The 27,182-nt window shown below is 40.8% G+C and overlaps 1 protein-coding gene across 1 annotated transcript; it reads left to right on the forward strand.

Moving 5' to 3' along the window:
* On the forward strand, window positions 1–26,510 carry rybpb (RING1 and YY1 binding protein b). The gene is made up of 5 exons (XM_077574104.1): window positions 1–199; window positions 796–918; window positions 22,086–22,403; window positions 22,480–22,578; window positions 23,811–26,510. The coding sequence occupies exons 1-5, from the start codon at window positions 174–176 to the stop codon at window positions 24,058–24,060; spliced, it is 816 nt and encodes a 271-aa protein (XP_077430230.1). The 5' UTR covers window positions 1–173; the 3' UTR covers window positions 24,061–26,510.
* Window positions 26,511–27,182: the final 672 nt, after the last annotated feature.

Consider the following 27,182-nt stretch of genomic DNA (forward strand, 5'->3'; position numbering starts at 1 on the left):
AGAGCGAGCACGTGGTATAGCGCAGTCAGTCTCTGTGCCGTGCCTCGAGCCAGCGCTGAGTGGAGCCTGTCTGCCAGCAGCTTCAGCAGCGGCTCTATCTGGATCCTTGCACACTCACTGACAATTAAAGGAGGCCCCCTTTTCTTCTTATTTCCCGCGGAATATTGTTCACCATGGGCGACAAAAAGAGCCCTACCAGGTAATGCGACCGCCTGTTGACCAATTTACACTCGTTCGAGGCGCCACGGGCTCGACATTTGGACGCGTTTCCTTCACTCGGGGATCGTTTCTCCTTTTTCAGCCGCTCTGCCACTGCTAGCTAGAATAGTGCAGTCACTATGGCGGCTTCTCGCGCCCTACAACCCAGTCACTTAACAAAGGGATTTTTTCACAGGATACGCCTGGCATTCGCTGAAAGGCTCTTCCGTCTCGAGGCAGTGTGCTGGGCGGCCCGATGTCGAATTCGACATTGTTTAGTATCGCACGACATGTTAAGCTTCGATGCCGAAAAATACGAGCGCTGCCTGCTAGGCTAACTGGCGATATACAATCGGACGGTGTTCGCAGTCGTCCGCTGGTGAGCAATTAGGAGATTAACCAACGAGGTCCACTTGGCGGGACTCGAAGCCTAAATTTGGGACGAACCCGCTCCCCTGCCCCCACCAACTGCCTCGCGATGTGTCTTTGAACGTCGCTCGATCTTGTCTTCCCAAATCGCCTTTTCGTGTTTAATTTAGGAAATGTGTCAATAACGGGCTTCCGACAACTCAACGTAACGTGTGTCTTGTTTGTCAGGCCAAAAAGACAAGCCAAACAAGCTGACGACGGCTACTGGGACTGTAGCGTCTGCACCTTTCGGAACACAGCCGAGGCTTTTAAATGCAGCATCTGCGATGTGAGGAAGGGCACATCAACAAGGTATCGTAACGCTCTCTCTCTCTCTCTCTCTCTCTCTCTCTCCCTCTCTATCACCATGCATACCTATCTCTCCCTCCCTCCCTCTCCTCTGGAAGGCTTCACTGGTGTCGCGTCGATATTTATAGGAATGCAACTTTGATCGACAGTGGGACTCTTTGATGATCACTTAAGCAAACGTCCAGCTCATCCGTGTTTCACACTGTATAATGCATTTTAGGATTTGCTTGGCTTTTGGCAAGGTAAGGAAGGCGTGATGCAACTGCAGAACAGAGGTGGGGGTTGCATGCTTGGTTGAAGGTGCACAGATGGAGAAACAGCAACAGAGTGGTAAAAATGGTGAAAGGTGTGTGCGTAAATCTGCTTGTTGCTGGTTCCATAGTAGTTTTTATTTTTTCAGATTCGTTGTGTGTGTGAGACATTGAAAAATTGGAATTGAAAAAAAGGGAAAGTTTATCACAAAGTGAGCACCCTTCTTTTAAATTATTCATATTGGCGAGTCGGTGCATGTTTGAGTGTCTTCAGTGAGAAATAAATGTGGTGACATTTCTCATAAGAAACTGAGATTAAATCACAGAGTCACTTATCATGATAGGATTGCATTCAGGTTCTTAATAACACCACCCCCTCTTTCCAGGCAGAGAATGTTTTTGATGACCAATAAGTGCGACACAACTTTTTGTTTGCTCATGTCATCATCAGTTGTGTGATGACACTGAAACACGGATGAGTCATTTGTGGTTTGCTGACGAGTCCTTCAGATTCTAACCTTTCCAGTTGTGGTTTTACAATGAGTGTTCGGCCACCATGCATCAGGACTAGGAGAGCATGCTATTGCTGTTTTACTGAGAATCCGAAAGATAGACTTTCAGCTTAATTGTCCCCCACCCCCACCCCCACACACCCCTGTCCTCTCCCCAGCAGCGTACATCCACAGCTGATGATGCATGCTGAGCACGCTCTGCAAAAGCAGGAAACAGATAAGCGTGTCACAGCCGTTCTGTCATAGTGCCTTGGCGAAAGTCCACTTGTTTCTGTTTGGCCAGTGACATCACCACAGTGCTTGTCAAGTATATCTGTTTGATCTGAGAACAGAACCTTTGATTCGCACAGTTGTTAGGTTGTTGGGTGGCCTTTCATTTTAATGAGTACCAGTGCTTCCCACTTGAATTCAATTATAGAGGATTGGTGGAGGCATTTTCCTGTGATGTTTCTGAAGTCGCATATCAACTGTATTATGTTGGCGTTTTAAACTGTGACACTCTTCTCATCTGTGAACAATATCAGTGGGTGGGGAATAACCTGTTTGCAAACATCTCGGAGTAGACTCTTCATGCCAGCTGTCCCTTGTACAATTGTGTTGAGCCAAGTCGTTATGATGTTTCTGTTGTCTGATCAGCCTGGAGCAACAATGATTTCAGAGAAAAACTTTGCAAGAAAATCTTGTTTTGACGCAATTGCACTAAAGATGGCTTGCACAATTCGTTGTTCAGATGTTCCTCTATGAATAGTGTTTCGTATCAACTACATTTGCTGCATCAAATTGGCAATGCTTTGCTCTTGAAGGTGCTGGTGGTTTGTGTTGACCCTTGCGGATTAACTCCCACTTGTGTTGTTGCGGTTTAGGATGGAGTTGAGTGAATGTATTCAGGTTTTAGTCCTTGGCTTCACTTCAGTGCAATTCTTAGCAGGAAATGAACGCGGAGCAAAGGGAGATGGGAGTTGCAATGCGTGATATGATGGCATCATTCCCTTGACAGATAAAAATGAAATTTAATATGCGTCGTAATAGGGGGACAAGATATTAGTGTACTTGCCAGTTGTCAGTAAACCAGGACCGTCTGCCAGAGCAAAGTCGGCACAACCGCGGAAAGTACTAATTAGAAGATAGGACTCAATTCGACATGCTCCACACTTAAGACTCCTAATGCTGTATGTGGATCTTCATTTTGCTTATTTTAGCCCAGCTTTTACTTGTATTGGGCTCTTATGATTTATGGCCTGTATGCTCACTCACCATTTGATGAGTCACTGTTGACAAGAGTCACAATATAGGTGTCATTTATTTGGTTTAAATGTAAAGTTTCTCTACTTTCTGATATATTTAAAATTTGCATATCTTCTTTATCTGATACTGTATACTTAAATCTACAAAGTATTTATAAAAATAAAAAAAAACATTCAAAACTATATTAAATATTTTTGGAATCGATTAATCTATCAATCGGTTAATCGACTAAGCAGATTTTTAATTTTGCATTCAAGTTTATTGCAAAAGCATTTTTTTTCCTGATTACTGCTTATTACCAGCTCTGTGGGCCTAGTGGTAGAGTGTCCGCCCTGAGACTGGGAAGTTATGGGTGCAATCCCCTGCCGGATCATACCAAAGAAATTCGTTCTCTAGAAATGGGACCCATTTTCCTCCCTGCTTGACAATCAGCGTTAAGGGTTGTAATTGGGGGGGTTAGATCACCAAATGATTCCCGAGCGCGGCCCCTGCTGCTGCTCACCGCTCCCTCAGGGGATGGGTCAAATGCGGAGAACGAATTTTGCCCCACTTAGGTGGGTGTGACAATCAGTGGTACTTTAACTTTATTAACCAGTGATTGGTGTTTATTTCTAGTACTTTGTACTCATATAGTGATAAAAAAGGGGGGGTTGATGTACTATGTTACAGTCATACAGTTCAGTCATTGTTTTCCAAAGTAAAACCGATGTTTGAAATGTCTTAATTCGACTACACATAGAAGATAATCAGTCTTCTTTCATGAAGGACTACAGAAATCAGTCAACAAAAACAGCTGATAGGCTGAAATCAGAGGATTTGGACCATTTTCAATCTATATTATTGATACCTCGACAAAGTTATCTTTATTGCATGACTGATTTATGTTCCATGTACAGCACCTTGTATACAGCAATGCTAGTTTTAAAGTGGTTTGTAAATAAATTTGAGATAAGTATCAATTACAGCTTGGCTACGGCATCTCATGCTGTTCACAAGTCGACTCACTGTTCTTGAAGGGCAGCCCTCGGGTCATTGAGGTTCTGGGGTGCAGAGTCTCCAGCCTCTGCGCGGCGACTCAGTTGATCCCACAGGTTTTCAATAGGATTCAGGTCTGGAAAAAAATGCAGGCCAATCCATTTGAAGTACACCAGTCTCCAACATCCATTCCCTGATGATGACACCTCCATGAGCTGGAGCATTGTTGTATGTGAGTTTTGCCGTCAAGCTCCTTGTTAGAGAACAGCAACTTGTGCAAAAAGTGCTGAAACATTTAACAGTTGGACATGTGCGTTAAAAAGCTTAGAGAAGGTCACATTAAGTTCACCTGTCAAGTTTTGGATGCATTTTAGGCTCGTCCTGAAATTTCACCTGAAAGCCAAATATCCCTAACTTTTTGTGAGTAGTGTATATCTAACTATGTTTCTAAATAGACAATATCAAATAAGTATGTAATTTAAATACTTGACATTTAGACACATTAATACAAATTAATGGGCAACTGTTTGTCAAGATTGTGACACTTGACCAGAAAAATAAACAGTGGTCAGCAGACTGTCATTCAAAGCAGTAAGATCCAGTATGACCTTATGCCCCGTACAGTTATGCAGCCATAACTTTTCTTTTTCTACTGTTCTATGACAGCTGAATGAATGATAATGTTACTTTAAAATAACAACTGTATGACTCCAATGTTATTAGGAATGTTGGTAGAATGAGTTCTGTGGATGTGAAGGCAGAGGAGAGACCCTGAACATGACTCATTCCAATGGACAGGTAGAAGCTCACACCGCATTTCTGAAGTAGATGTGGGCAGAGTAAGCCAGGTAACTGCAGCTCACGGTTTTAAATTGTGTTTATAGAGCTGAAGAATGTCTGTTAACAAGGCCAAATTCCGGCTGTGACATTAGCATCTGGGGACAGTCCCTCCCCCATCGGTGTGTAGCCTAACGAACCTGTTGACCCAGTCCTGCGCAGTGATGTAACTCGATACCCAAGTAGGCTAAATCGAGCCTCTTACCTCTCTGACTCTTGAACAAGAAAGGCCTCTGCCTTTTGCACCTGACCCCAATGCCCATCTATACGCTCATTCATTTTGTTAGCATCGCTTGTGCGGTGTTGGCAGTCATGAACATTTCTGCCATTTAAACCCCTATTGCATCAAGTTGTGTAGTTTTACATCAGCTTGAATTGTGCTGTGCTTTTCTGTGAGCCTTGCGGCTGTGGGAGAAAACATTAGGAGCCCTCTAAAGTTGATAAATGGTAGCCATCACATGAACTCTTAAGGTACCTCAGTCACTAACGGCTGCAATGTTGTTATCTCTTTTCTCTCTCTTCAACCATTTAAAATAGCTTCCATTGAAATAAAATACTTTTTGTGTCATTAACTTAGCGCCACCAAAATTTTAAAATGGACAGTGTAACTTGCTATTTATGAAAAAAAAAAAAAAGATTTCATTTAACGAGTGGAACTCATCAATTTTTAAACCAGCAAATTATGGAGCTGATTATAACATGTTTTGGGATTCAAAAGCTGTTGCCATATCAGTACTATGCTGTTTGTGTGCTTGTGAGTTACAAGAGAGCAAGACAGGATATGCTTGCTTGGACGGTAAATGACCAGCAGCAGATATATAACATTTTGTTTTCAAAAACTTGCAAAACAACCCACGCTATCTATGTGACTTTAAAATGCAGCTCTTCTGAAACTTGTAATCAAAATAATGTATAACAGGGGTGTGCATAAAAATGTTGGTGTGGTCCTCAAATGAGCACCAGGAGTTGTTGTTTGGTACTCTTTTTTTTTCCCTGCCCCACCATCCTAATGGCTGAACTTAAAGACTCAGAGCACATGGGGAAAGTATGGCCCAAAGGCCACAGTTGACCTGTCTATAGCCTCTATAGCCTTTATGAAGTCAAACAAGTACAAAATCTATGTACTGCTTTTATTTTGATGCGCATGTGTGTCTTCAATGCAAACGAACAAGTGCAGGTTCAGTGGCTTCAATGTTGCCAATTTAGATAATTCTGCTGGAAAGAATGACACCAACGCCAACTGTGGTCTGTGGGTTAACAACATTCTTTTTTCCAGCATAGTGGAGAGAAGAGGAATTTGCCTTTGTAATGATTTAGGAGTCCTAAGAACAGATAATAGTGTTTTTTTTTTTTTTAAATATGTGTTAATAATGTCAGCACTCTTTAAAAATATAGACACAAATCTGGACACTTACTGATTTGTACAATACATTATAGTCAACAACTTTAATAAATGTACTAGCATTAAGTGTATGCATTGAATTGATGACTATGAAGTATGAATAGGGTCATTTATTCAATTTATAAATTCTCAACTTTTATGTGTGACCGTATTGATTGCAACGATATGCAGGGGAGAGTGGGGTAATTTGTGCCAAGGGGCAAGTAGTTCCACCCCTGTTACAGTGGAACCTCGGAGTTTGAACGTCTAGGAACTCGTACAATTCGAACTTCAACCCAAAAATCTGAGCCATGGGCCCAAAGAAAGACAACAATGCCAGTGACAGCAAAGAAAAACATACAGTGCTACGAACCACAGTGGAATTGGGAAGGAGATTATCACGCAGTTGTAACTACTGTCACTGCTTCTGTAAATACTGGCACGAGGACCCCCCTTAGCTGTTCAACAACGTGCCTGACGTTAAACAACACACGCAGGGACCGCTTCGTAGTCTAACAATATGCCCAATGTAAAATACACGAACTCAGCACTGAACTAAAGCTAGCATTAACATAGCATTTATCATCCACTGATGCCATCACACCACAACAGGTACGTTTTTATTGTTTAAATACTGTACTGTAAATGTAAAAAACATAAATAGAAATTAAAATAGGAATTTTCTGTTTTTGGAGCTTGGGAAAGGATTAATTGCATTTACATTATTTCCTAAGGGAACCAGAGGTTGAACAATTCAGACTTTGAACACTTCGCAGGAACGAATTATGTTCAAACTCCGAGGTACCACGTATTGTGAAAACTGCAAGCAGCAGTGATAGCTGAAAATGAAAATGACCACACATGACACTCCTCTGAAGTGAGCTATTGTGTGTGTTCTTGAGGTTGCACAATTATTGGAAAATGAAGGTTAGTTGTGTACCCTTTTGCCATTCACAATAATGGAGTCGGTATAATCCACAGAATCCACTACTGTCACATTAATACAAATGCTTTAGAAAAATGGCATTATGTAAGACGGCACATTGGCACTCATCTTGCCTTGCTTCCTCGCCCTCACTCCCTCCCCCCACAGCATGCCCTGCTCATAGGAAACCCAACCGCCTTTACTTATCTCGTATTATCAGCATCTGAACTACAACCATAAGCAGCGGTTGTGTGCGGCATCAAGGATGCCCTAATCTTCACATGTTCATTGCCAGATTTAAAAGTTCTTAATTACTTTATAGGATTTGGCAGAGCGTAAGTGATTCAATACAATAGCCAGTTTGGCAGTCAAACAAAACAGACAAATGTTGGGCACTGAATTGTGGCATGTACCGTTCGGGGAAAAGATCATGCAATCGACTGAGTGTAATGGTGAGAGAGTCTCCAAAGAATTCATAAAAAGGCTTTTGAGGACAAGCGCAAGTGGAAATGGGGGCATTTGTGTATGTTGAGTCACTGCTAGCTGAAACATAACAAAGCATACAGATGAAGATTAGATTATCACTAAGGTAAAGATTTGTCTCAATGTGGTGTCAGTTGTCAGCGAGAGTGTGCATGCGTGTTGCAGTAAAGATGGGGTATGGATGGCTTTAAGGGGGATGTGCTCATTCAGCCGAGAGTCTCAAGGGGCTCCACAGCAGAATGAAGCACATCATTATCCATTGAGAGGGAGCCAGCGTGGACAGTCTTTTCTCTTCATACCAGCACCATCACGCTTGGCAAGGGAATCAACTATGAGGACATTAAAGAGCCGCCGTGCTTGCGAAGTGGAATGAAGACTTGTTGTGCTTGCTATGAGAATGAAATGCAATATAAAGTTATAAGAAGGGCTGTGCGGTATTACAAATCTCATAACCGGCGTCTCACTACTTTCCTTCATATTTGTTTTGTGGCATTCGTATTTGGAAGGATGCGACAATGTGGGAGGTTTAAGTATTTACGGTACATGAAATGTGCATCAGAGCGCTCTGAAATGTGTTCACTTCTTACTCGCCTAACAGTCTTTTTAACACATATTATTCTTGCTCATCTGGAATGTACACAGTTGACTGTTGTAATTGAATGAATTATCTGTTTGAGAAGTCTGTGTGTGCACAGCAAGATTGCAATACAATACTTGGAGTTTATGAATGTGCAGAATTGTCCCTGAGTGTCCAAACAACGTGTGCAACAATGCCTCTTCATAACAACTGCAGTTGCTATTAATACGGATAATTGTAATTTGTAATGGGTGTGCCTTGCAGAGTTGATTTTATTTATTTATTTATTTGAATACTGAAACACATCATAGAATTAAACACTCCATGTACATTATGAATAGAGAGCTCATTTTTCACTTGTTGTAAGTTACCAACTTACCATCATATAAAATTTGGTCACAAACTTTGTTTTTGCACTTTGTTTTATTTAACCTTTATTATGAATCTAGGTAAGGTAATTGAGAGCAGATTCTCATTTGCAATGTCAACTTGGCCGCAGACATTTAGACTAGTCTCCTTAAAATAATTGACCTTTGTGTTGCATTTTTTTAATTGTATGTAGCAAGTGGTCTGTCAGCATCATGTTATTTATCTATGAAAACTTGCATCACCTCTGTAATTTGCTCTGTGCTGCTTGACTTGTGTGTCTCTTTCCCCCTCAAGATTAGCAGGCTAGGATTTGATTTGCTTTTAGAATATTGATCAATCTTGAATTGCATTTTTTTTTTAGAAGAAAAAAGGGTCCATACTGTGACTATTACTTTTAAAACTGGTAGCCATTTAATTTCTTGATCAAAATAAATTACAGAAATGTACTTGCGTTCTATTTTTTTTTTATAAAAGATAACTATGTATGTATTTACTTGTACGTGACGTATCTAAATCAAATCATTAAAAAAAAAATTGTATCGCCTAAAATAATAATAATGTGTTTTCACGATGGTGCGTATTTGGTGTAGCTCTATCCCTCACTCAGCCCACTGTGTCTGCTGGCTAGTCAATGTGTGCCACAGAGTATCCAATAGGTGCTGCTCTTCGAAGTTCCACTTTTCTTTCCCCCCCATCCATCCAACATTATTTAATAAGCCATTATTGAAATATGTTAAGCAATTCAGAAACTGCAGGGCTCTGCATTGCGACCAATTCACCCGCAAATGCGGCCAACTGTACAGCCTGTGCTGGTGAAAAATTAATCCAGTCGCACGGCGTGAGTACATGTTTCAATGAGTGGTGCGACGGCTCATCTTTGAGCCGTGATCCGTATGCATCAAGCGCCATGGTTCGGGTCGTACTTCCGCGCTGCGGAAGCCAACTTCAAAATAAAGGTCTTCCAAGTTAATACACTGACGTCGATCCAATTGCCTTTTTACTTGTATTTTGAAACTGACCCACGCAGGGCGTGGAAGGCGTCGCGGCTCAAGGCGGCTAGCCTGACTAGTCTTCACTTTCACTTCACTTTCTTTTAAAGCGATACAAGACGTATAACTCATTTTCCAGTATTGGATTAGGCATTGTGTGCAAAGAGTAAAAGCCCAAATATTTCTAGCATCTTATTCCCTGAAATTTCTTTTAAACAGATTAAGTATCAAAATAAGAACATGTGTGCAACGCCATTATCCTGGTCTCTTCTATCCCAATTACTTTGCCAATTCTGATCAGAGTAAAATCCTCAGCACGTCAGGTTTCATTTCATTCGGTGTGGGGGTGGGGCAGTGGGGGGGTGGCATCTCCTAATGTGGGCAAAAGCAGGCTTAGCACACATGCAGCTTGGCTTAGCAGAGTAAAAGTCACCCGGATGTTCACAGTCCAGGTTAGGGACCGTCCACAAATTACATTTCCAGTGAATGTTGTCAATGATGACTTGACTGATAATTTGAGCCTCTGTAACATGTAACTTGTAGACTGTCCCCAACTTAGACTCGCTATGAGCCGGTCGGCTGAATAAGTCGACCGCCTTCATCCGGCTTTCGGCTGGATACAAATCTTTGGCGAGTCCTCCATGGCTGTTCTGCTTTTGAAGAAGTGCTTCTTTGCTATAGGGCATAATTCCACCTTTGATGTCCGCCGTGGGACGCAATAATTACTCGTGAGGAGTGGCTTTGTTGTTATTTACGCACGCGACACGTCACGATGACCACTTGACTGTCCAAAATGGCCGATACTTTACTTAATGCAAAAATATTCTTAAAAAGTGCTATAAAATCATAAACGCTCAATATAAATTCACATTTTTTTCAGGAAAGAGTTTAAATAAACGCTATGCAAATTGAGACAACTTTACTTAAGCAAATACGGTCATGCTGTATCTCCCTCAAAAAGGGTGCGACCAAAAACTGCGGTGCACCAGTGCAAAAGTTAGTGTACAACCCTGAACTGTACTACTAAATCTCAAAAGTATATTTCCATATTGTTTGCTTACGGTTTTCAATGTTCACCTCAAAGAATAAAGTTAATACCACTGGCATATCTAACTAAAACCAAAGAGGCAAGTTGTTTTAATTGACAGATGCAAAAGTAGATGTGACGCTGTCCATTGGCATGTAACTCATGCAAGCAAGAGACAAACCCAGCGAGAGAAATGCTTAAAAGAGGTGAGGCAGATCCCTACTTAAAGCCATCATGATTCAGAAAAGGTAGCCGCGGGGGCTAATGTGCAGTGTGAAAATGAGCGCAGCGGCAGGGTAGAAGACAAGAGAGAGAACGATGGAATGGCACTGAAGAGAGGAAGGAGGGAGACAAATGAGTGATGTGAGCAATGTGACACCTTGATACTGCTGGAAGCAGCTCATACTTGCTCAGTGCCTTTGCAATGGCATGCCGTCTGTGCGCCTATGACTTTGAGGCAGTTAACAACCCAAAAGGTCAGTCATGGGGCGAAAAAGTCCCTTCAGTTGTGAAGTGTGTACTTTTTTAACAAACGTTTATTTCTTTCTTGCCCAGTAGCACTTTCAGTTAAGGTTTACTGACTGGCTAGAAATTCTGAAGCTATAATGATGCATAAAGTTGTTGCTAAGAAATGCAACGTCAACACTGAGTTGTTGTTTCTTACTGCCTTGCCTTGTTAACTGCGCAAGTAATTGGAATGTCAGCATGTTTTTGAAATGCTGTGCCTTTTGTTTACATTCAAAACATGGAAACTAAAAACAATGTTATCACTGATGCCATTTGTTAGATTTTTAAGCACTCATATTTGTTGTGGATTAAAGTAAACAATTAGTGCCATCCCGAAGAGATCATTCTTGAAGTCCTGTACTGCTTAGAAATCTATAAAAGAAAAATACAATACATCCTCTATATATTCTCTGTATGGTACAGCTAGAGTTACTACTAGGAACTAGGGATGTAGCAATAACGGCAATACAGTATCATGAAATCGCAATGTTAAAATTGCCACAATATCGTTGTCGTCATGTTTTAAGATATACTCATTGCATTTGCACACATTATTATTAATGCTTTAAATAATAACAAAACTTTTCAAATATTTACATTGTACTGACATTCATGCAATGCACAAGCTCAATTTAAAATGACTACATTTACATGCAGTCAATATTCGGGTTAAGGTCAGAATTCCGGTTTCTGAAATAATCGAGGTAACGCGGTTTACATGCGTGGTGGACCGAGTTACTCTCGTTTACATGTCATTTGTGCTTGATTGGAATATTCCGTTTGGAATGCGATGCGTGGACAACACAATTACGTAAATCACGACATTTCCACTTTTTGCTTATTACATTTGATAAAAGTCATTATATTTATGTCACTCACCACGCTAAATAAAGTAGTCGGTTTTCTCCTGGCTCCAGAAGTTTTTAAAAACCCAAATAAGAGCATATTCGGATTATTGTGCGTGTTCACATGGCCTTACAAAACCCAAATATTACCAATATTCAGGTTTTAAAAGGGTTATTGCCTGCATGTAAACGCAGTCGATGTTTTGTTTTGTCCATTTATTTTATAGGGCCTTTTGATCACTAAGCATGTAAGCAATTACGTGTGCACAAAAGAATGAAATAGAATATTGACGATGTAGTGACATAATAGCGTAAGGAAGTTAACATTGTATGAGATCAGCATTAAGCACGTGGGTCACCTGGGTTTTAATGGCCTTTTGATTATTGTTCAAGTTAGTTAAACGGATACTGCATTTGGAAAACAAAAATACCTGCATACCTTGTTCGCTAGTTACCCTTCACCCCGACGTCGAGTTACGCTGCTGTCAACGGGAACTTATTTCGACGGGGGAGCTCAAATCGACCGACCACCAGCATAGAAACCGATGAATAAAATATCACTCACCACTTGAATGTGACCTGTCGGATGCTGTATGCTGAGTGAAGTGTTTACAGAGGTTACAGTGCCTGATATTGATATAAGTGTCTCAGTGTATTATATTGCTTTATGTTGTCCTAAAACCGGCTACGAATGAAGTCATCTTTAGCACGCAGATTTTGCCCGTGTATTATTGGATTTTATAATCTGGTGAAGAAGCGTCACTTTGCATCGCTGCCCAATTCTATTTATTTGTCCCGCTGCTGCTGGATTGACACTTATGGCGACAGGGCTAGATGAAGATAGCAGCATTAGGCTAACAAACTGACCCGTGTGGCAGTCGTGTTTTTTGTGTGTGTGTTTTTGAGTAATCACACTATCCTAGTTATGATATAAGCGTTGCCACAATGAGAAAAGTATTTTGGATTTGAAGTGTTGAACAGAAGTGGGTCAACAACGAAAAAACAACCACGGGGGACTTTTTGTGTGCTACGCCTTGTAGTTGTGGTTATGACTGGCCGACAGGCTTAGCGTCAAACTCTTTAAAAAAAAATATATATATATTTATATATATATTTTTTTTACGAGCAAGCATAGACTTTTGCGCGACACAATTTTCGGGACGTGTGAATTGAGCTTCAAACTGCGTGCACACGCTACGTGGGACGATTGGTCACCCTAGCTGGGGGCGGCACAAAATTAGCTGGAGGCGGCCGCCTCATAATTTTTAATGCAGGAAAAACACCCCGAATATCATCTGCTTTCTCAATGTCTTGTCAAGCCGCAATAAATCCCTTTTTAAACGATCTACTTTTTTGCAGTCAGTGTTCGAGCAGTGTTGTAAACCATAGAGTGGGGTCCTGAATCGCAGAGCCGAATTTAATCTTTTTACCGTGATAAATACATGGACATTTTCTCAGGATCGAGTACAGTTGGCAGATGGCATAAGTTGAATAAAGCTAACCACCAAGTAGCTGCGTTTCTATTTCAGTTTTCGCAAAATAAAAGCGATATTGCTACGATTTCGATTTATTGGCGTTCCCGTTAAAACATGTTTCACTTCTGAGACGTAATTCTCATAATGTCCTGTCTCACGAGATCTCATAATTCTTGTAGAAGGTGCTCATGTAATGTTGTTGTGCGACGTTTGTTTACTGAAGATGGGATGTGCGAAATTATGATTACTTTACAAACATCTTTCCTCCATCATCGGGCAGCGTCGGGCATTTGATGTGTGTGCATGTGGGTGCGTACAACTCATGTATGCTGCAGACGGATAGAGTGGATTTGAATGGCGATGTGTGCCGTATATCGCTCGTTTCTCGGGGTAACGTCCATTTCTCGTGCAACGGTAATAAATTGTCTCCGTGTATAGAGCGCTGAACATGACTCTATAGCTAAACCGCATTGTGCTCAAAAAGACTTGTTATCCTCTCAAGAGGCAGTTCCAACACAAAAGCGAGTGACCCTGTACTTCCTTTACTACGTGACCGGGCAGGGTCACATCACTACTGGAAATGCAAAAAAGGTGTTTCCATTACCATTACTTCGGTTTCAACACTTCTAAAAAAACACCTCTTAAGAGCGTATGTTTTTTTGTGATATCTGATTTTTGTTGTTGTTGTTGTTGAAATTCCTGTGTTTCCATTAGCAGTTTGCTTCTGAGGGTAATGGAAGCGCACCTAACGTGAGGAAATAAAGAAAATAGGCTTCCAGGTAGCAAATAGATTTCAGCAATGGAACATCCATGTCGACGCCTTCTTAAAATAATCGCCAATGTCATTTTTTAGGAAACACAAGAAGTTGAACCATTTGCATCATGAGGAGATAAGTTAGGCAAAAAATACACATTTTTGCACACAAAAATGACCTGGGCTATTATTTTAAGAGGGTGACAATATGGGTTTAGCCTTTTCATTTATTTCATTTTCTTGAAACGCAGTGCCTCCAACTTGCTTGATTTTTAGCTTGTCATGAGATTGGATCAGTCCATCCTTCTTTACGCATTAATCAATTTAATGTGTTGTTTTGATTAGGCATAAAAAAAGAGCTAATCATTATCTATTGACTGATAAGAAATATAATATAATCATGGTACATTTTTCCGTCATCTCACCCAGCCCTACTCACAAATAAAATGTGTTTCCTTGTCCTCAGCCACATATGAGTAAATATGGGAGTTCCTTGTTGTCTGGTGTTGTTGGATTGCACATCTCATTGCAAGTGATGCAGTGTGGGAGGATTTCCACAGTTAAAGTGCAACCAAGCCAAAGAGAGCCAAACCGTGATGGCGCTGTGTAGTCGTAAAGCCTCTTCTTGTTCTTTCTGTAGAAATGAGCCCAAAAGAGGATGGTTGTACTGATCAGAGAACAAACACACTGGGAAAGTGTCTGCCTCGCCGAAATTCACAGAGTAGCATGAAACCCCTGAAATCCTAACAGAAAGCGGCAGATGAAGGGATGAATGTAAAATGTTCCCGTTGGTTACTGAGAATGAAGAGGGAAGCAGTCTCGACTGCGGCTCTTCGAGGTACTGTCCTCATTTAACCCGCTGAGCAAATTACTTGATCCAATGTGACAACACACTTGCAGTTGCTGTGATCGATAAGTAAGCTCAGGGATACACCAGATGCAGTAGCGGTTTTATTTTCATGCCTTTGCTCAATGGGGCGTCCAAGTAAACAAGTAACAATTTAACCTGTGTTTATTATGATCTATTTGTTTTTTATATTGAAGCTGCATAACAATGCTGATCTTCAAAAAAGCGTTTTGAAAGAACGTCGTAACACATTTGGACAATACAATACTAAAACCTGTAAGAGACCAACCGGTATTTGTAGAACATAGTGGCGTAACACATTAAAAAAACTGTTCTGCTACAAGGCTCTGCTCCATTACCCTCCCTCCACTATGCTGGGGGAGGGGAGATCCTCCCATGCTTCGACATAATCCTCAAAGTGTAATACAAGTGTTGACACAGATGAATGCATGATGATCATTTGTTGGTTCATGCTTGTCAGCACATGATAGGGATCTTTTGTAGTTAAGCAAACCCCCACAGCCTCCTCATATGCTTGTCGTAAGTGATGTGCTGCAGGATCAGGCTGCATGTGTGCGTTACGTATGAATGCATGTCATGCAGCCACCAGCTATGGAGCTCAGTGGCCAAATTGCCGCACACACAAAAAACAAGCTTAGCGGTGTTTTGGGGGGTAATTGTCATTTGATGAATGTGTTGTTCTAAAAACATTTTACTTTATTGAGTGCAGAGATCCCACTTTTGTGCAAAATGTTGGTGTTGGCTGAATGGGAATGAGTCAGTAGATATTAGTCTAAGCTCTTCACTGGCTCTAGTCGAAAGACTATGGTTTCCTCTGTCTCTCTTTCTCTCTCTCGCTCTCTCTCTCTACATTTACATGCAGTCAGTAACCCTTTCAAAATGCGAATATTGCGAGTATTCCATTCCATGCCAAGTAAACGTGCAAAAACCCAAACAAGACCCCTGGGTTACCACTTTTGTAATGCAAAATTGTCAAATAGCTTGATTGAACGAGGCATTGTTTTTTGTTCTGTGCATGCTCTATTCGCAAGGAATCTTTGTCTTGCGTACAGGAACTACTTGTATGTGCGGAGCCTAACTTGAATTCATAAATTTTTCCAGAACCAAAGTGAGTTATTAGTTGTGGTGAGTGACATTTATTGACAGTGGAAAGTTAAGAGCGGAAATGACATCGATTTGTGTCATAACGTTGTCCGTGTGTCGTTGATTCCGTCGGGTTATAAATACTAGGGGAGGGAATCTTTGAATGTCTCACGATTCGATTTCGATTTTTGGGCCTGCGATTCGATTCAGAATTGATTTTTGATCGGGAACGATTTTTGATTCAAAAGGATTTGATTGACAATGACTTTTGCTTCAATCTATAGATGTGCAAGGAATTGTAATGATCTACTCCAGTCTGACTCGCTAATGCTAATTAGCGCGCAACTCGCAGCACTTTTATCACTCAAAAGAACGGCTCCACACTGCAAAAAAAAAAGACTTTTATTGAAATAACTTGATTGTGACTTTTTCCTTCTACTCTCTAATGTGGCTACAACTTAACAGTGTATTAGACCGCGTGGAACCACACTGCCCCTAAGTGGCCAAATCGGGTACAACATGAACAGCGCTCCAAATAAAGGCACACACAGATAAAGGCAACGCAATATAAAATGATTAAGATAAAATCGATTTTGGGACATTTAAAATCGATTCTGAATGGTACTAAATGAGAATCGCGATTCTTATGAGAATCTATTTTTTTGCACACCCCTAATACATACGTTACGGTTTATTCCGAATGTTTCAAACACCTTAACCCAAATATTAACTGCATGTAAACGTAGTGTCTCTCTGTTGTGTTTTCAGCCATTGCATTCATTCACTCATCGTGGCAGGAAATAATTGCTTGTCCTCCTCAACACTTGAAATGAAGAGCTGTGTTAACTAGGGCTGGCTTTCCTCTTCCTCTCCATCTCTTTCACTTGCTCTCTCGGCTAATTGCTTTGTCTCATTTTACATGCTTGTGCTCGTACACGTGCTAGAGCACTGGCAATTGTGTCTCCCTGTGATACTTAATATACACAAAGATGCCAAGTGTTCCGATTTGTCTGTTTTTTGTTACGAGCAGTTGCCACCTGTTCTGCTGTTATGGATTAGGTTAAAAATGTTCCGGAGAAGACATTTTGCGTGCTACGTTAACTTCACCTGTGAGCAAGTGAATGGCTATCACACACTTGACCTTAAGCACTGCGGCTTGCGATTGGTTGACATAAGACATTGGACTCGACCCATCAATTATGATAACACTAGTGTTGTAGTGTTCTGAATTTTTCTGGCGGCATGTGTTTGTTTTGGCTGAGTCGCAAATGTCCCCAACAAAATTTTGAGAATGTTGAGAATGAGGTGATGATGATGGGGCATCTTCTTTTCATGGTCAATTGCCGGTCATAGTTTTGGTTCGCTTTAACCAAACTCTGTTATGTTTCACCCGACACCCCCTTGGTGCGGTTCATTTTGAGGTGTGAACTCTCACAGAAATCTGGTGTGACTTAAGTCACAAATGGTCCCAGCATGGTTGCAAATGCACTCTAGTGTGATGTGATGGAAAAACTAACATCAATTCTAGAGCTGGGCAAAACCGTCGTCACCTGGGCCCATCATTGACTGATGAAGTGGTTTTGCATTTTCTGCGAGTGCTTTATAACATGAAACCTCAAAAAAATACACGGACTGAGCACAAACCGAGGTTTACATGTGTCGATCCGGTTCAGTACAGACGATCAGTCTGTGTATTTTTGCGTGGCTTTACGTCATAAAGCACTCGCCGAAAATGCAGAAGCACTCGTCGAAAGGAGGCCATCTGTCAATAACAGCCCAATGACGGTTTTGATCAATTCAATTAATTTAGATCAGAGAACGCATGTGTGAAAGCACCATTACACTCAATTTGAAGAGTTTCACACTGTTTTGGCAAACGTGAAATTGGCTCTGGTACCTTACACTTATGGACTGCGGTTTTCTAGTATGTAATTCACTTAGCATTGAGTCAATCCACCCAAAATATGACAACACTAAAAAGGATTTTCCTTATCAGCTTCTGTAGTTCAAAGCTCATTCCCACTCACACACAGTTTGACATGGCTGTGAACAGCGATTTGGAAGAACACGGAAAAGAGCTCTAAGTAATGTGTGAAACAGAGTGAAAACGTTTTTTTCACGTTTTTGTGTGAGACACGAAAAGAGCCCGGTGGAAGTCAGTCGCAGATTTAGTTGCGCTGAAACAGTTATAGCCTACATAGTATGTATGCTGCTAGTTTATACATATTTATCGATATGTTGCTCAATGGTGGATACAGCATAAACTAAACCTGCCATGGTTTTTACTGCATAGCCAAGAAATCGTGCTCTATTGCTGCAGCAACTCAGGGAGGGTTTTCAGTGTAGGTAGCATTATAAAACATAATAAGCCATGCCTAAAGCCCGATGTTGTACAGAAGCTTATTTTCCTTGCCAATAATGTGTGTTTTATGTACTGTGTATGGGATTTTGTTTACATTTCCAGGGACAACATCTTATTTTTTATGGAAGCAGCACATTTTGTTTGTCGATTTCAGTGATAGTTTAGTCATTACATACAGTATTAACTCTTGATGATGATCATCGTCGTCATCAATGTGCTCTTTAGCGTTGGTCGATGCTTTTCGTCTTTGAAAAAAACTGCTCGAGCGTGAGCTGCTTGCAACCGGTCGCCATGTTCTCTTCCCTTCCCCAGCCATTGTCCCCTCTAGCTCCGCCTCACGTCTTCTACTGACGCCTACCCAATCTTGTCAAAAGAGAATCATTGCTGCCATCTAGGGGCCAAAAATAGTCTTCAGGCTAACTAGATCTGCTTGAAACGTTCACCACAGCTGGCCAAGACTTTCCTCCACCAGTTTCCCAAAAAAAAAAAAAAAAATTGGATGACGTCTTTTAACGTCATTGGCGGCCCTCCGTAGGTTTTTACTTGACGTCTTTTAACGTCCATGGCAGTCAAAGAGTTAATCCCAAAAGTGATGTTTTGGTTTATATTTTTTCGGTTATTCGTGTTAAGTTGTCAAACATGTACCATGTTTAGAAGATTTTGTTTAAAAGGCCATTTTCACAAAGAGGAAGCCCTACATTGAAAAGAAAAAATGTTTCTGTGAAATTGATTTGGTTAATGTTGTGGAAATAGCGGTTTAAAAGCTTGTTTGATTTCAGGATCAGAATCAGAATTATCGTTCTTGGCTAAGTATGATGAAAACACTCAAGGGTAAAGCAAATCACAGAAGAGGGGAAACAGCAAAACTTGTTTGGAGTAATCATTGTCATTTGCTTTGCCTTTTTTATTGAAGGATTGAAAAGCTGTCATTTGAAATCAGATTTTTGTCATTGAATGAATAAATGAAAATATGAGATTTTATTTTTGGGACATATCACCCGGCCCAAAAGTGGAGTGTTTGAATTTATGACCCCTGGACATCAGCTTTTATTATAAACTAATACTGAAGTATTTTATTTTTTTATTTTTAAAGAAAAGGAAAACAAGGATGTCTGGTAAAAACATTTTAAATCAGCTTCAGCATGCAGTACCTCTTGACAAATAGTACCTGAGCAACAGCAGCGTATAGGTAGTGATGTACCTTAAGGAGCTTTTCAAGATAATGATAGTCATTTTGGGGCATCCTGTGAAGAATGACACATACTGGCAACAACAGCAGAATCGAAGAGTAATCATAGGAGTGCCTGTCAATAGTGTATTGTAGTGCAAAGGGGAGGTGGTAATAAAGCGTACAAGGATTTCCCGCTGTGAGGGCTTCCACGGACTCAGTGTGACTCGCCAGGAACGTATTGGCAGCAGCATGTTGTGGGAGCAATTTCAACAATTGGACTCATGAGTTCACTCCTGGTCCTGCTCTCAATTTCAATGAGTTGTGTGTCTTGTTACAAACACATTCGTACACTTTATATTAGTTACGGTTTGATGGTTGTGCACTAATAGCCACATGAAGCAACGTTTTTAAGAATATTAATTACTATTATGGACGTCATCTTGTGTGTACCTATTCTAATATTACTCATCTATCCATTTTTCTATACACCACTGTTGACTTTGTTGAAATGTCTTTAAGCATACTGTATGTTTATTGAACAACTTTTCAGATTTAGAAAATGTTGTTGTTGTTGTTGTTGTTGTTGTTTTTTATCTTAGTCAATAGACATCTTTGTTTTATAACTAAACCAGTGTTTCTCAAATGGGGGTACGTGAAGGCGCTCCAGGGTGTACGGGAGATTTCAAAAGAATAATTCAAACGTAGCATCCATGCAAAAATGCTTACAAATAATTACTAATTTATTCAAATACTGCAGTCAAATTTAAGGTAATAAAATAAATTTTATTCAACTTCATTGTCCTAAAAAACCTGAGTCTCCCCATAGCAGAATGGTTTGACCCAGCCTGTCATATGCCACCTAGCATTATCTGTCAATCGTTTCAAAAATGTATTTAAAAATTAAGATAGTTATTTGTTTTTGAGAAACAGATCTTTACTATGACCCCAAAGGAGAACAGTTAATGGTGATATTTTTTGTGTGCACAGATCTGTAATTGATTTCATTCATTCTTTCTTTTTAGTTCCAAAAATGTCAAGAAATTAAGTTACAAAATTTAAAAAATCAGACAATGATGGCACAACATTCTATTTTAAGTCGTTTCTCAACCAAAAATGTTTTGCGCTGGTTAGGAAGTACTTGGTTGAAAAAATATTTCACAGGGTTGAGAACCACTGACTTCCCTATTGCTTCTGACTTCCCTATTGCTTTCTACAGTAAATAAAGTTTTCCAAAATTTCCAAATATAGTATCTGAAATTTACAACAACAAAAGTTAAATAGAAGGTGCAGAGAGTTTCCAAGTTCATCAGCATCTCTTATTAAGTTAACAAAAAATAAAAAAAAAATTCCCTGAAATTAATGCAGTTAAAAAAAAAAGGCTGATGCAATATTCATCAAAATGCTGAATATCAGCGCTGATAATCGGCGCAGCCAATAATCGGTCTCACACACTTGGACAGAATTCTTGGTACTCCTCTGTTAATGAAAGAAAAACATATATAAAAAAAAAAGAAGAGCAGATTTTTTTTGTTTTTCTTTATTTTGTTTTGTTCTCTTTTCATAATCACTATACAGCCCAATACTCCATGTCCTACAGTTTTGGTATTGGTCCCCGGTCTGGCAGTTGGGGACTCCTGTGCTAGATGGTGTACAGTATTTCACAAATGAAAAGCCAAGATGAGAGGAACATTTTCAGGTCCATATTAGCATCTCTTATGAACCCATTAAAGGTCCCCTATGGGCACTTAACACAAGAGCCCCGGGGCTGCATATAACCATGCAAGGTAATGCATACTAGAACAGCCCACGGCTCATCGTCATTCACAACAGCTGGTGTATCGATTTGAGAGCGCTGCGAGCATCATGACATGATGCTCTATTATGGCCCCATTGATTGACTTGTGGTCAACTACACCATCCCGCCCCCTCCCCACGCAGAGGGACTGTCTGAAATGAGCCGACAGCAGGAGGAGATTAGATGCGTTTGTTGAAGGCCATAAAGAGATAAATTGGATAATCTGACTGTCTAATGATTGAAAGTGTTGGCCAAGTAGCCTAAAAGGCGTGTTAATGCAGCGTGCTTAACTGTTGAGCAGCCTTCAAGTGATACCAGACTGCTTATTATTTCTTTGGCTGATTTAGGTATGATGAAGCTTATGCTAGGTAGCGCAGGACAGGCTTTGCTGCGGGCACCTGCAAGAGTGCCGGCAGCTCCATCACGGCCTACTGAGTGTTGGTCTGTGACAAATGGGGCTGTGCCTGCTCTAATCGGATTAGAAGACCTAAGTGATGTGTTGCAAATGTCCCACCTTGTGATCCCGAGCATTCGTTTTATGATGGCCGCGGTCTAATGAGATTAGCTCACAAACAGCGCTGCTCAGAGGCTGCTTGAAAGCTGCGGCCCCTCCGTGAGGGCCAGGAGTCGAGTCCCTTCAGTGAGCTTGCGGCTAGCCCGTCCGTCGCTAGTTGCGTGAGCACAGTTGGCCGCGGGCGCTCCATCAAGTGGCTAATCCATTTTTGGCTCTCCTCCACAGGAAACCCAGGATCAACTCCCAGCTGGTGGCCCAGCAGGTGGCCCAGCAGTATCCCATGCCGCCCCCAGCCAAAAAAGAGCGGCGGGAGCGGAGCGAGCGCACAGACCGGGAGCGGGCGGACGGTGAAGGAGAGAGCGCCGTCGGGGAGGCTCGCCCTGAAGGCGAGCGTCCAGAGATAGTGAGGCCCGAGAGAGACACGCCTCCTCCTGACAAGGACAAGAGTGACAAGGAGCAGCAGCCCGTCGTCCAAGACAAAGCCGACACGGAGAAAGACATCATCCCGGCCATCACAAAGAAGCCCAGCATCAAAAAGAGCAGGTCAGTGGGCAGGGATGGAGACATTTTGCTGAGGGTGTCATCGCCAAACTGGTGTTTGTGTCTGTTTCCCCCCCAGACCCAAATCAGACAGCCATCAGAGTCCACCCAGCGACAAACAGAGTATACAGTCTGGCAAATCGGCAACCAAGACCAACAAGAACAATCACATTTCCAGGTACGTGTCTCGTATACGTTACCATTATTTAAACTTGCAAGTAGGACTGAACGGTTTTGAAAAATGATTTAATTATATTTGTGTTTCACCTCGATATTGCAGTTTAATATGATTTTTTTTTTCAAGGTCCTTTTGCCATTTATTTTTGTTAACAAACACAGTCAGATCGGATTTGCGACCACTTGTTCCGGACCGTTATTTATTGATTTTTGGTTGGTTTCATTTCATTCCAAATCACCCCCAAAAAATCTGAAAATTTTAACCACCCAGTTTTTGGTTTTAATAAAACAACACTAAATCTCAAATTTTAGGTCAATCAGAGAGGGTTTTGGAAGCTATGGCCTGCCAAATTTTAATATTTTTTGCATAAATGGCCACTTTGCTTTGAGCTCTTGTATCTCAGTAACTACTGGGTCAATCGTCACAAAACAGGTATATTTTAGTGACCTTATGACCTTTTGTTTTGGTCAACCTTGAAATTTTAATCTTGTGGATCACGTGACTGTAACATATCTTTTCATGAAATGTAATCTCTTACATTATCTAAAACGTACGTTTTAGAGAAGTAAAATATTTTGTTTAGCAACGATAAGGAGTCAAAGTAAACATATCAGATATTTATTTAATATACATTGAATAGTCATTGAAAGTTGGATATTCATTTACATTTGAATATTCTTACAAATTTAAATACTCATTGAATATTCATTGATGGCCATTGAAAGTTGAATATACATTGATTGTTCATTGAAATTTGAATATTGATTGATTGTGCATTGACATTTAAATATTCTTAGAAATTTGAATATTGATTGATAGCCTTTGAAAGTTGAATATTCATTGTTCATTGACATTTAAATATTCATTGACTATTTGAAATTTTAAGTCATTGAAAATATTCATTGAAATCTTGCCGAAAATATTCAAATTCAGTGGGCAGTAGATTCCAAACTCCTGCTCGTTCGTGTTGGCCAAAAATTTGAGACTGCTGTGATATCACAATCAACAATTAGAGACATTTTCATTAACATTTCATTATCAACTCAAAAGTAACGCACTCATTTTGACACCGCTAATTCAATCAAAATTTGCTTGGTTCAACCCATTGGGTGATTTGATGTAACGCCTACAGATGCGACGAGTGGGGAAAACACACTCACTGTACTCGGACTCCGTGCGTCAACATGTCCGCCGAAACTGGTTGACTTTTTCTCACCAATTCTCTCCCTTAGGCCCAAGCTGAAGAACATCGACCGGAGCACGGCGCAGCAGCTGGCCATCACCGTGGGCAACGTGACGGTGATCATAACGGACTTTAAGGAGAAGAGCCGCTCTTCGTCCACGTCGTCGTCCACGATCACGTCGAGCGCGGGTTCCGAACAGCAGCACCAGAGCTCGGGCTCGGAGAGCATGGACAAAGGCTCGTCGCGCGCCTCCACGCCCAAAGGCGATCTCTCAGTGGGGCACGACGAGTCCTTCTGACGGCCCGGCCCTTTCTCTGTTGACCCCGCCCACTCAACCCCCACGTACTGGTCACTATGGATCCCAAAGCGGGGGAGTGGGGGGAGGCGGACTTGACCTTCCCCACGGCTACGCCGCCTCCTTTCCATGACCAACCTGGATGCGGCCTGGTGGGAGGTAGTGCGGTGCACCTAACATGGAAACGAAAGACTCCAGAAGAAGAGGAAGAGGAGCTGTGGACTATACCGAGTTAACGGCCGTGCTAGCGTCAAGACACTTGTAGGTATTGTTTTATATTTGGACGTGGATGTGAGGCCAAGTCGACCTTTTTGTTTTTTTTGTCAAGAACATTTTCTCCGCCAGGCACAATAACCACCGTTGTTTTGTTGTTATTATTTGTACCCTTATTTATTACCCGTTGCACCTGTATACTTTGATATTTACCTTCTGGTGTTGAAGCTTGGCTGCGTAGCTCCGCCGACCGATCGTTCCCTCAGTGTTTTTATTGCAGTTATGCCAGACCACACACACACACACACACACACACACACACACACACACACACACACACACACACACACACAAAGGTGCTAGATACACTGTGAAAAGTTTTGCAGATCTCCCAATCACTTCATGTGATGAAGAATCCGATTGTCACTCCCTCAACCGTACTGTCTCACTCTGAACACTGTTGGGACCTTCCTCGTGGCTGCGGTGTGCATCACAAGTCCAAATACTCAACTTTCAACTCATTATCTTATACAGTATTGTGTGTCCATAAGTGTACAGTGTAGGCTGTTGTGTAAAACACTAAAAGCTGTTTGGTAATTGCTCCATTCCGTAGCGCAAATGTTGAGTTTACTGGCTCAACACTGTACGCCTCTTAAATTGAAGTTTCCCTCTTGGTGAAATCTTCCGAACAAAGCTCCACGTCTGAATTTTTTGTTGCGACGCCTAAAAATCTGATAAAAGTGACTGCAAATGATTTTTTTTTATTGACAATTTAATGTACCCGTTTTTTTATTTTTGCGAGTCATTTAAAGGCGACAGTCATTGGAGGTGACACTCAAATCATAATTGCGCTTTCATATTTTAGAATAGCAAGGCTTGTTGAAGGATTCAAATTCACGTCCAGCTGATAAGAGAACAACCGAATTTCATTTTAACTGTATGAAATTGTATAAAGAATAAATGTGTATATGATATCTTAGTTTATTTATTGAAGGACCAAAGGAATTTCATATTGACATGATACATAGATGAATAACAATTTGAAATGCAATTACTGCAATTATCTAATGTTTGAGATGAATAACAGTTTAAATAAATAAAGACTAATATAATCCATGTTAATGGTGTTCTTATTGTTCACTCTCAGCGCGTCACTCTGGACACGTACAGGTGATGAGAGGCGGGCTGAGTGAACAATTTCCCCCCCTTCTCCCCCCCTCACTGTAGATGTAGCCGCCTCCCCCAAAAGCGCCCCTCCCCAGAGATCCATCCCGGCCAGATTGACTTTCTCACGAGGGGATAATCATTTTTGTATCTCATATCGTTTTCTTTCTTTTGCTCTTAAGAAGTGGTTCAAATGTAATCATGTACTTTATTGCGTACAAATAATGCCATCAGTGTTCAAAGTGGGGAGAAGCCAGGTGAATATGTGGGCTGAAAAAGTCGAATTTATACACGAAATAACCACCCGGTTTTGTAATGCAATCTTTCCGAAATGGGCCTAAAAAGCCATCGTTTCACTTGCCTTATCTGCAACCACATAGTACTGCAAGTGAAAAGATTTGTGTTAAATTATTGACAAATGGTCATTTGAGTATATGATGCATTGCTTGTACATAGTTTTCAAATCGGCAAACACTATATGGCATCGAAGCTGAAGTCTTTTGTTCCTCGTTTCCTTTCCGCGCAAGCAGTTCTGTTCTTGTGTGCGACCAGTAACCTTAATTTACTGTGTAAAGATGGTTACATTTTTTTAGCTTTGTTTGTCAGAGATCCAAATATAGAATGCTTGTTTACTGACTGTATATCTTAAACGTGAATTCCCGACTCGGTGTATTATACAAACTCATTTCTTCCTATAAGATGTCTTGTACAATGCTTTTAAAACTTATTGCTCTGTTGAAAAGAAATGTGGGAACATTTGTAGGACAGTACAATAATCCATTCTTTGTTTGATCCTTTGCGTTTTCCATGTTTGCGTTGTTTCACTTCTAGCTGATGTGTCATTGTTTCCCCTTGTGAAATGGTCACATTATGTTTCTGGTGTGGAAATGGACGTAGCATTTTCTGCAGATCACAGCTTCTTGTCCAGCTTCTAATGTTGAACTACGACATGTTCCTGGCATGTGCACGACTTTGCGCTTATAGGCTAACCTGATCATTTTCCTTCTTGCTTCAAATAGAAATGTCTATTTATGAATTTTGCTTGTAGTTTTTCACAAATAAAATTGTTGAAGTTATCCATTTTCTCCGTTCCCCTCATCAGGATGTGTGTACGGTATGTTTCTGAATTGGGCACATTATTGATCGAGCTGTCCTGTGGAGTGTTTGCTGGCACGAGTGTACTCGTACATGACATGAGCAAGCCCACAAGTTGACAAGAGCTCTTCATCATCAATTCCCTTTTCCCCTTCAATAGGCTGCTTAGCAGAGCGCCGATATGTCATCTCAAATCTCTCCCACCAACCGCTGACTTTCCCTTTCACCAAAAATCTTCACCTCTTGATTATTTGAATATGCGGGACTGAAAAGAGCTCTCTTGCTTAAAACCATCAAAACTATTTAATTCATCCATCTTCAATTTTTTCCCCACCCCAGGGTTGTTAATTTAGTCATGAATCTGTCATATATATATTTTTTTGTAATCTTCTAAATGTACAATAAAATGTTTTTTTCTTTTTCATACTCTTAACATAAAAGTGGAAAAAAATGTTAAACTAATAGAAATATGGCTGCATCTTTTAGTCATTGATACGGTATTTTCATAATTCACAAAATTGAATTAAAATCAAAAAGATGTACTGTACTGTAAAAAAAAAAAAAAAACTAGTGTGATATTGATTTGTGGTGAGGTCATTTTCTGCCACTAGATGGCATAATTACATTTGTAAGACATTGGTGACAGCTCAGTG

This window comes from Vanacampus margaritifer, chromosome 8 (assembly GCF_051991255.1).
Source record: "Vanacampus margaritifer isolate UIUO_Vmar chromosome 8, RoL_Vmar_1.0, whole genome shotgun sequence".
NCBI classification, from domain to species: domain Eukaryota; kingdom Metazoa; phylum Chordata; class Actinopteri; order Syngnathiformes; family Syngnathidae; genus Vanacampus; species Vanacampus margaritifer.